Raw genomic sequence first — 11,273 nt, 5'->3', positions numbered from 1 at the left:
ACAGTAGTCAAGTTTGTAAAGACAGAAAGTAGAATGGAGGTTATCAGGTGCCAGGGGAGGGAGACAGGGAGTCTGTGTTGAATGGACACTCTTAATTTTGCAAGAATTGTATGCCTCGAAATGGTGAGATGGTGGGGGCGCCTGGCCACTCAGCTGGTAGAGCACGGGACTCTTGATCTCTGGTTCGTGAGTTTGAGCATCCCATGTTGGGTGCAGAGACTACTTTAAAAAAAAAACTAAGATGGTCATTTTATGACATGTGTATTTTATTTTATTTATTCATGTGTGTGTGTGTGTGTGTGTGTGTGCAATGATTTTCTTGGCTGAAATAACCAAGAAGACACAGAACAACATTTCCGTGCCCATCGTGTGTGATTCCTCAACCTCTCTTGGATGTGACACCATAAATTTGTAGTCACGTGTCTGGGGTTCAGTTAGAACCGCCTTCACTGATAGAAATATAGAGCAGGGAAACACTATTGTCCCTCAAAGATGTCCTCTGTTGACATTTAGCATAGTGTCTGCCCATATATAGAAAGGAAAGACAGGGACAGAGTCCTGATTTTACCACGTGAGTCCCTGGATTCAGCCGTGCTGGAAACCAGTATTTCCCTCTGGGCTTCTTGGTCACAGAGGCCAACAAATTCACTTTTATCGTCAAACACATTGAGATGGGGTGTCTGTCGCTGGCGACCACAAGCGTTTTGGGAGAGGTTGTTTATTTTAAGGGGCTTTATGATGCTTGCCACTGATGCTTGCAACCGATGCTACTATCCTCTTGATGTTTATTTATTTATGTTTTATTCTGGTAAAATATACATCACATGACATGCCTGACTGGCTTATTCAGTAGAGCATGTGATTCTTGATGGGGAAGGGTGGTTCTTGAATTTGAGCCCCACATTGAGCACAAAGCTTACTTTTAAAAAGTATATACATAAATAAAGATAAAACATAACATTTACCTGTCTAACCTTTTCTTTTTATTTAGGAATCTCTGTGCCCAACCCAACGTGGGGCTCGAACACACGTCCCCGAGATCAAAAGTCACACCCTCTTCCAACTGAACCAGCCCCCGTTTTAACCATTTTTAAGTGTACAACTCAGTGGCCCTAAGTACGCTGCAGGGCTGTGCGACCATCACCACCATCCACGCTCAGAACTTTGTGTGGTCCCAAACAGACTCTGCATGACTCCCCATTCCTGCCTGCCCCAGTCCCATGGCAACCACGGTCCTACTTTCTGTCTAAATTGGACTCTTCTAGGGCCATCGTACATGGAACCATATTATCTTTGTCCTTCTGTCATTGATTGACATTTCACTCAACACCACTCCAGTTTCATCCACGTTGGGGCACGTGTTAGAATTTCACCCTTTTCTCTTTCTTTCTTTCTTTTTTTTTTTTTTTAAAGATTTTATTTATTTATTTGACAGAGAGAGATCATAAGTAGGCAGAGAGGCAGGCAGAAAGAGAGGAGGAAGCAGGCTCCCCGCAGAGCAGAGAGCCCGATGTGGGGCTCGATCCCAGGACCCTGAGATCATGACCTGAGCCGAAGGCAGAGGCTTTAACCCACTGAGCCACCCAGGCACCCTCCCCTTCTTTCTTTCTAAGATAGAATAATTTCCCGTCGTGGGGCTGTGCCATATTTTGTTTGCCCGTGAACCTATGGATGAACATTTGGCTGTTTCCACCTTTGGGCTCTTGCAAATAAGGCGGCTACAAACACAGGTGTACAAGTCGGATGCATTTTTATACCATCCCTCCATACGAGGAGACTTGCATCTTTTTAATCTTTTTTTTTTTAAAGATTTTATTTATTTATTTGAGAGAGTGTGCAGAGGGAGAGAGAGAAACAGACTCCCTCTGCTGAGTGAGGAGCTCGATGTGGGACTCGATCCCAGGACCCCGGGATCATGACCTGAGCCAAAGGCAGATGCTTAATGACTGAACCACCCACACACCCCAGGAGACTTGCATTTAAGTCGGCCCCAGGAAGAACTCACCACAGGATCCGCAGCCGACATATGGGGTGCTTCAAGCCTTGACATAAGAACCTCAGACCCAAATCCTCCAGCGCATTTCCCGTCAGGTCCAGCTCCAGCAGATGCTGGTTGATGCTGAGCACAGATGCGATCTCCTGGCAAGCCCCAGCCTCCAGCTGACACTTCCTCAATCTAGGGAAGAAAGAGACGGTGAAGAGGGTGCCATCCTGCTGTCCTCTATCCTGCCCAGGGATGAGTGGGCCCTCAAATCACCCGATACGAACCCACACACGTGTCACTACAGCTCACAGATGAACAAGACTTCATCATTTCCAGCAGGGAGCATCTGGTCCCATGAGGCAGGGGGTAAGTGAGGACCCTCCAGGGAAGGCAATGGCAGTGAGGCCGGAGTGCACCATAGCTCAGGGCGAGGTCCCTAGAGCTCAAGACGTGGGAGTGTCCGTCTCTGCGGCTCACTAGCCCTGCACCCTCAAGCAAGCGCGTGTCATGTTTCTGGGAGCTACCCCTGTGTCTGAAGCTCACTGCCTCTACGGAAAGGACAATAATCACACCTGCTTCACAAGACTGTTGCAAGGACTGCGTACTTGACTAAAGGGACAGGGCACACAGCAGGGGCATACTTGACTAAAGGAACAGGGCACACAGCAAGTGCTCGGACAGTGAGCTACTGTTGATTAAAACCACCCCGGGGAGGGGGGAACGTCTAACTCAGGTTTGACACGCTATGCACAGTTAGGAAAGGCTCTCTGGGTCATCTGAGACAGTGCTCGGAGGCTGAGTAGGCATTCACGGTCAGGAACAGGACGAGACACGTGGCAGGAGATGGTAGAAAACACACGTGCTGGTTTCTGCCCCACCATCCTCTGTTCCCAACACAGGGCTCCTGAAATCCCTGCATTTCCTATGTGACAAGAATGCCAGGAGAGTCTCTGGTTCTAATAGGTGGGCCACATGGAATGGGCACCAGAGAGACTGCGCCAGGATGAGAGGCAGGCAATGTGCAGCCCTGCCCCCCACCCTCCTTCAGAGGGGGGAGGGGCCGGGAATGGAGTTAATGATCTTTGGGCCACAAGGGGAAGGCTCCATAAACCCATAACACCCTCCACCCCACACCCCCACACCCCCACCCCCCACCCAGAGCACACAGCTCTGAGGTTCTAAGCTGGTGAACACGTCCACGCTGGGAGGGTGATGTGCCCCAGCTCTGTGGGGCAGGAGCTCCCGCTCTGGGACCCTCTCAGACCTCACCCCATGGGGTCCTCCTCTGGCTGATGACCTGCTTCCTTCGCCATATCCTTTATAAACCCATAAACCTAAGTGTTTCCCTGGGTTCTCTGAGCTGCTCTAGGAGAGTAATCAAAGCCAAGGCAGTGGAGGAGCCAGGTGACCACAGGGACTTGTAACTGATCTGAAGCTTGGCGGGGGGGGGGGGGGGGGCGCTAGCCATCACCTCCTGGCAGATGGTGGCAGAATGGACTTGAACTGTAAAGGAACTGTAGGGCGCCCCACTGGGGTGCAGAGTTACTTGCTGTGGGAAACCCCACACATTTGTGACCAGAAGTGTAGGGAGTGAAGCCAGCCCCCGGCCCCCGGGAATGCTGGGGGGCTTGTTTAGGGCAGTGGCCTTGCAGTGAGAGGGGCTGAGACTCACTGGATCACCTGCAGCCTGCACCTGGGATGCCGGAGCCCTTCGCAGAGCAGCCTCACGCCCGGCAGCCCCAGACCATTGCAGCTGAGGTCCATCCTCGTGAGAGTCCGGCTGGCCATCAGGGTGGCCGCGAGGTCCTGGCAGGCAGAGCTGGCCACGCAGCACCTCTTCAGGCTGGGGGGTAGGGGGTGGGGAGGAGGGGAGAAGGGCCATGTCACCACGGTGGTGATTCTGCCCCTTGTCCTTTGTGTCTCCCCTTGCTTTGGTCTATACCTATTCCTCCCTCCTTTTTTCTTTTAAAGATTTTATTTATGTATTTGACAGAGAGAGACACAGCAAGAGAGGGAACACAGCAGGGGGAGTTGGAGAGGGAGAAGCAGGCTTCCCGCCGAGCAGTGAGCCCGACAGACAAAGGGCTCAATCCCAGGACCCTGGAATTATGATCTGAGCTGAAGGCATACACAACCGACTGAGCCACCCAAGTGCCCCCTATTTCCCCTTTATCTAAAGTAAAAGAAAGGAGATCAGGGGGCACCAGGGGCCAGGGGAGAGAGGGAATTGGAGAGTGCCTGCTAAGGACTAGGGTGTTTGTTTGCCCTGTGGGGAAAATTGCCTGGAGTTCATGCTGACGTTGGCACAGTGCATACACTGAAGAAAAAACACCACTGACGGGCGCCTGGGTGGATCAGTGGGTTAAGCAGCTGCTTTCCGCTCAGGTCATGATGCCAGCATCCTGGGATGGGTCCTGCATTGAGCTCCCTGTTCAGCAGGAAGCCTGCTTCTCACTCTCTCTGTCTCTGCCTGTCACTCTGTCTGCTTGTGCTCTCTCTTTCTCTCTGACAAATGAATAAATAAAATCTTTAAAATATAAAAAAAGAAAAGAAAAAGCACCACTGAGCTTTCCAGCATGTCAATGATACGTCAATAAAAGAATAAATAAAAATAAATAAATAAAAGCAACAAGAATAACGTAAGATATCGCAAGGCACCCACCCGCCTGTGGAAGTTTGCCCATCACCACGTCTGTCCCTGAGCCGCAGGAAAGTAAGTCTGATGGCATTGACTCGAATGAGTTGGTGACATATATAACGGAAGCTCTTGGCGTGGTTCCTTGCACTTGGCACAGGTTAAAGAACGTACAGTTTTATTTATTATTATGTCTTGGGATCCGGCCCATGTCCTACTCACAAAATGGTAGCTTGCTTTTCTGGGCTCCGATCTCTGTGTCTGCCCTTCAGGATGCTCCCCACAGGGGCAGGGCTGTGCTCTGGGTCAGAATCCACATACTCCTGGTTCCCTCAACCGGCTGTCATCTAACTTCTGGAAGCCAAGCCTCAATAATGCCACGTTTGGTAACAGCATGGCAGAATATACATAATGTAAAATTTACCACCTTCACTTGTTTTGTTGTTGTTGTGGTTTTTTGCTGCATTTTTTTTTTTTTTTTTTAAGTAATCGCTGCCCCCAGTGTGGGGCTGGGACTCAGGAACCCAAGGTTAAGAGTCCCCTGCTCTTCTCACTGGGTGAGCCACGCGCCCCTGGCACCAGCCTGCTTTAATTACTATGGCTTTGTGCACTCTGCTTTGAAATCAGGCAGCGTGATTGGAGGTAAGAAGCCTGGAAAGGAGGAGATACAATAAGAGAAGCGGGAGGTAATGATGCTGGGCTTTCTGCTGACTGCTTCCGGTAGGCATGGGCTGAGTGGTGTACCCCTACATTAATTCGTACACTGAGATCCTATCCCCTGTATCTCGGGGTGTGCCTGTTTTTGGAAATAAGGTCTTTAAAGAAGTAATTAAAATGAGGTCACTACTGTGACTGTGACTTACAAAAAGAGGAAAGGACAAAGATAACGCAGGTGTGAAAGCACAATGAGGAGATCACTGAGGGGAAAGCAGCCCCGCCCACACTGGATCGGGAGCCGAGCGGCCCCGCCCACACCTGGATGCGAACTTGAGGAAATGAATTTCTGTTGTTTAAGCCCCCAGTGTGCTGTGCGTCGTGCGGTCAGTGAGAGCGAGCACCACCATGGGTCTTCCTGACGCAGCCCCCCTGCCCCGCGGAGACGGGGTGCAGGCCCGCCCCGACTCACCTCAGGTTCTGAAGTTTGCAGCCGGGGTGTCTGAGCCCCTGACACAGGAGCCTGATGCCCCGGCTGCCCAGCGCGTTGCGGGACAAAACCAGCTCGGTCAGGTTGGGCTTGGTGCTCAGAGCGGCGGCGAGCTGTTTGCTGTAGGCCTCGGGCAGCAGGTTCTTCTCAGCTCTGCAAGGAGGGACACAAGACAAAGCCGCGTTGTGCCCGACGCTGCCCAACAACTGCGTGCGGACTGTGTCACCTCGGGCTTGAGGAAGCATCTGTCATCTTTCTTACTTTTACAAAATGGGCTCCACACCCCACTCAGGGCTTGAACCCCCAACCCTGAGATCAAGAGTGCCACACTCTACCAATAGAGCCCAGCAGCCCCCCACTCCTGCGTGTACTTTAAATATCCCACTGTAATCATTCTTATTAGTTTTCAAGAGCATTAGCAGCCAGCTCAGGGCAGAAAATGTTGGGGCTTTGATTCTTGTAGATTTAACACCAGGGAGCCCTTCTCTACCCTCTACCCTCTCCCCTCCCCCGCCAGCAGCAGCAGCGGCCCCCCGGGAGCCTGCCAAAAAAAAGGAACCCCGCTGCATCAGACATTCCCAGGGCGGAGGGTGCAGCCCCGACATGTGTTTCCGACAGCCTCCTGGTGCTCTGCTCACGTTCCAGAAACACCGATGAACCTGTTGGCGTTCTGCAGTCCCTCCCTTTCTTCCCAGCTAACGAATGTACAACGCTCTCCCTGAAGATCCAGAGCCGGAAGTACGAGCCTGTGGCTTGGGAGCTGAATTCCTCCAATAATTTCTCAATCAGAAGGCCTCACACAAAACAGGGGTTTCTACACTTTCTTGAAAAACCAAGCCCGGCTGCACAGGGACCTCGTGAGCAGGAGGCAGCCACCGGGTCCCAGAGAGCTGGGTGCATTATGACCTTGTTCCACCAAACCTGAATACGCCAGGTGGCCGCCTGCCGGTGGTATCTGATTCTGATCTCCCCAAGCATGGCCGCTTGAAACAGCACAGTCGGCTGTCTTCTGATTCTGGAGGTCAGAAATCGGAACGGGGTCTCCCGGGGCGGGCGTCAGGGCAGACTGTCTTCCTTCCAAAGGCCTCGCATCTCTTGGCAGGTGTCTCTCCTGGCTTCCCACTTCAAGATCCTGAATTTAATCACACCTGCCAAGTCCCTTTTAACCTGGGAGGTGACATACTCACCGATTCCAGGATTAGGGCGCAGGTGTCTTTGGGGGTGGGGGAATTATTCTGCTCCCCCCTCCCCCACTCTGGCTTTGGCAAGCATTTGCATTTGTGGTTCCCGCTTTCAAGAGATTAGAAAGTGTATATATTGATTTCTGCCCCCCCGGTTGGTTCCTGGCACAGACTCCCTAAAACCTTAGTGATTTCCTAAGTTGTAAGAGCACTAGGGCCCATCTCTTGTTCCAGCACGTGGTCTCTGACCCCATCCCTGACCCAGGGCTCCTAAGTCCTTTGGACTCTCTGGGGAACAGGAGAATCTTTTGCTCTCCTAAGGAGACTCAGGGTGAGCCTCTGGGTGGGACTGGTGGCCAGAAAGACCGGGCTATAATTAGAAGCTCTGCACTTTTCTGGGGAATTTTGGGAGATACTGCAGTTTGGAATCTCTAAAGTCTTATGACAGTCCCTTCCTCTGAATCAGCTTGGGATGGAGAATGGGCTGACTCACCGCACAGGGCATGACATGCTGCCCGTGAGGCCTCCTGATTTGCTTCCAGTTATATGGTCTGTCTTAGAACCCATGTTTAGGGTCTTTATTCTTTTAAGTAAACCTCTGTGCCCAGTGCGGGGCTCAAGCTCATGACCCCAAGATCAAGAGTCACATGTTCCACTGACTGAGCCGGGCACACCCCTCATTTCAGAGATCTTTTATTTTATTTTTACAGATTTTATTTATTTAATTTTTTTTAAAGATTGTATTTATTGATTTGACAGGAGACAGTGAGAGAGGGAACACAAGCAGGAGGAGAGAGAGAAGAGGAAGCAGGCTTCCCGCTGAGCAGGGAGCCCCATGGGGGGCTCGATCCCCGGACCCTGGGATCATGGCCTGAACTGAAATCCAGAGTCAGATGCTTAAACTCACTGAGCCAGGCGGGCGCCCCTAAATTTCAGAGATCCTTTAGTGTAGCTCTCTCTGTAATGACAAGATAAAGCTGATTCGAAATTCAGCCTGATGTGCCCTCAGATGGCCTTTCAGTTCTTCACGAGTTGATTGTTTTTATCAGAGTGTATGAGAGCTTCCTGCTCTGGTATAGGCTCCCAGGCACACGTGAAAATTCAATAAACCATGTCTGCTTTTCCCCAGTGAATCTGTCATATGTCAGTTTGATTCTTAGCCCCAGCCAGGGACCCAAAGAGGGAAGAAGAGAATTTCCCTCCCCTACAGCTCCAAGACAGACCTGATCAAACACATCAGTCCATTAGCGTCCCCCATACTTCTGCCTTCCCCCAGTTAACCTCCAGAGAAACTCAGTGTCCCTTTCCTTTGTCTTGCCACTTCTCTAAAAATGTATTGCACTTTTTTTTTTTAAGATTTTATTTATTTATTTGAGACAGAGACAGAGAGAGTGCAAGAGCCTGTGAGCAGGGAGGAGAGGCAGAGGGAGAAGGAGAAGCAGGCTCCCCACTGAGCAGGGAGCCTGAGCTGGGCTCCAGGATCATGACCTGAGCTGAAGACAGACACTTAACCCACTGAGCCACCCAGGTGCCCCTAAAAATGTCCTGATCTTGTGTTAGGATGCTATAAAATTCCAGGTTCTAACAGCCTTTTGAGTTCCTCATCTCTGGGGACTCCCGAGTGTTCAGTGAGAACAACCAATAAACTTCCTATTTTTATGCCCAATGTGGAGCTTGAACTCATGACCCTGGGATCAAAAGTTACATGCTCTACTGACTACACCAGCCAGGCACCCCAGAACAAATAAACATCTAAAAACGTCTTTGTTCTTCTCTGTTACTCTGTATGTTGGCTATTTAATTTACAGGCCTCCATGCCAGACCTAAGAGGGTAGAAGAGGAAAGGATGATTTTCCTCTTCTATTTTAGTGACACTCAACTCTATGCATCTACGATTACTCCTTGCCAAAAAGCCAAAAGAATCCTCTGAGCTTCCTTCCTCCATCCCCTCCTCAAGCCCCCCAGCCCTCCAAATCACTGTCTCTTACACCACTCTGTTGTATTTTCTTTATAACGGTTCTCTCTATCTGAAACTACCCAAATGATCTTTATTTATTTATTTATTTATTTATTGCTTGTTTGCCTGTTCATTTGTTTACTGTTCATTGTCTCTCTCCCCTCCCATTAGGATGTCTGGGCTTGCAGGGGCACTGCTGGCCTACTCCACTGTCTGCACTTTGCAGAAAAGCACCCTTGATGGTATTTGTCGAGTGGATATGCTCTCCTTGACCAGGGCTCCAAATGAGTCCAAATGGGTACTGTTTAGAGCAAGACACTAACCGGGACACTGCTGACACTTGGGGCCAGACCATCCTCTGTGGTGGTGGGGCCATTCTGGGGACTCTGGCCTGCCCCCCAAATGCCACAGCAACCCCCATCTCCTCTGTGATGACCCAACATTTCTGCAGATTTTGCCAAGTATCTCCTGGAGTGGCAGCCATGTCAACCCCAGGTGAGGACACAGACGTGGTTGAAAGCAAGAACTTGGAGAGTGAACCCCACCGAGTACTTACGACTGTGCCGGTGGCATCTGGGGCCCCGACGCCCATCTCCCCCCATCGTCCTCATCCGTGCTGTAGGCGGCCCCGTGCAAACGCAGCACCAGGGCATTCCTGCAGCTCTTCACGCAAAAAGAGGCGATCAAGTGCTCCATCCTGGTGGCCATGTTGCTGACCACCACCACCTGGAAGGGGCTCAGCGCCTGCTGGATGAAATCCTCCTCCTGGATCTCGTAGAGGCAGCTGAAGAGCTCCAGGGAGCCCTGCTGCAAAGTGGAGCCCTCGCTCTGAGCTTTCCTTTGGATCCACCGCAACAGCTCTGCCTTGACGTGAGGCGAGACCGTCCAGCAAAGGCTCTTCTCCACATAGCTTCTCGTCTCCTCGTTCAGGAGTCCAAACAGGAAGCGGACGGTGAGGGCCAAGAAGCTCCGTTCTGAAAACCCATACTCCACAAGCAGCCTGGCCACTGTCAGCTCGGGGCTGGCCCCTGCCTCCCCGGGATCCAGGAGGTAGTACATGGCAGCGAAGAATTCCTGGAAACTCAGGTGGATGAAGCTGTAGAACTTTTCGCAGTTGATATCCTTCTGGAAGATGTTCATGTTGAGGAAGGAAGACACGTCGGCCCCATCGAGGCCGTGCTTCCGGAGGTCCCGCTCCTCAAACAGGATTTTCTGATTCCAGAGGCCGTCGGCCGCCAAGGAGCACAGCCCTCTCTGGTTGAGGGGGGGCTGGAGGGTGGGGCTCCCAGGCTTGGGCTGCATCAGACTCAGGAGGTAAAGCATGTACACTGCGGTCGTGGTCCTGGACGTCTGTCTTAGTAGTCCCCCATCCTCCAACTGCTGCTTGAGGCAGGTGCAAACGACCCAGCACACCATGGGGACAAAGCACAGAGTGAAGAGGGGCTCGTTGTCCCTCACGAAATGGAAGACTTGGGCAGCCTGCTCTGTGTTGTGGAAGTACTTGTAGAAGTACTCCTTCCTCTCTGCCTCTGAGAAGCCCAGGATCTCCACATGCCTGGGGTGCTCCAGCCAGCGGTGCAGTTTCTCCAAAGCCGTGGGCCTGGTGGTGATGAGCACCGACAGCTCGGGCAGCAGCTTCTTCCGAATCAGGCTGCAAAGGAGAAGCTCTGTGGGCCGCTTCTCCTCCCAGCAGAGGCACCAGGGGCCCCGAGGGTCGTGGAAAGAGGGTTTTAGCTCATCAAAGCCATCAATGATGAACAAGAGGCGCTCAGGGACTCGGACAAGCTCCCGAAGGGGCACGCTAGGCTCAGGCCAGCAGCTGGAGATGAGGTCTTGGGCGCTCTGCTCTGCAGTGCTCTGGTTCATCTCCCTGCAGTTGATATAGAAGACATAATCAAACCTGTCCTGGAAGAGCCTTCCGTCGGCCCAGTCCAGCATCACCTTGTGGGCGAGCATGGACTTGCCCATTCCCGCTGCTCCCTGCAGGACCACGGTGCGCGGTGGCTCCGGGCGCTCTTCGTCGGGCTCGAAGAGGGTCTCCAACTGGATGAAGCTGGTCTGGTGTCCCACGGTTCTCGCTTGTCCCCAGCTTGTGTCCAAAAGCTTCTGCTGGGCCCACATGGGATTTGAGTGTTCCTTCACCAGGAGGAGGCGGGTGTACCTGTGGCTGAGGTTGACGCATTCTCCTAGGCGTGCATTGCGGTCTTCCATCAGCCGGAACTTCCTGCGCACATAGTCCCTGTAGGTTTCCTGGGGATCTAATGGGGAGGAAGGAGGGGTCCGTGGAAGACTCATCAGCAACCATTGACCGACTCATGACTTAAAGCAGACCACGATCTAGTGCCTACTTGTTCTAAAGTATCCACCGGAGA

The 11,273-nt window shown here is 52.0% G+C and overlaps 1 protein-coding gene across 1 annotated transcript in view; it reads right to left on the bottom strand.

Annotated features, from left to right (window-relative positions):
* Positions 1–11,273, bottom strand: part of NLRP12 (NLR family pyrin domain containing 12) — a 31,064-nt gene that overhangs the window by 12,007 nt on the left and 7,784 nt on the right. Inside the window, exons 3-6 of the mRNA XM_004779827.3 lie at positions 9,458–11,159; positions 5,746–5,916; positions 3,657–3,827; positions 2,006–2,176 (exon numbers count right to left, since the gene is read on the bottom strand). Of these exons, the coding sequence (XP_004779884.1) occupies positions 2,006–2,176; positions 3,657–3,827; positions 5,746–5,916; positions 9,458–11,159 (2,215 nt within the window). The remainder of the gene's footprint in view (positions 1–2,005; positions 2,177–3,656; positions 3,828–5,745; positions 5,917–9,457; positions 11,160–11,273) is intronic.

This window comes from Mustela putorius, unplaced genomic scaffold (genome assembly GCF_011764305.1).
Source record: "Mustela putorius furo isolate JIRA1106 unplaced genomic scaffold, ASM1176430v1.1 tig00000196_pilon_pilon_pilon, whole genome shotgun sequence".
NCBI classification, from domain to species: Eukaryota; Metazoa; Chordata; class Mammalia; order Carnivora; family Mustelidae; genus Mustela; species Mustela putorius.
Note: the sequence above shows the minus strand (reverse complement) of the source record. Positions and strands in the feature narration are given on the sequence as shown.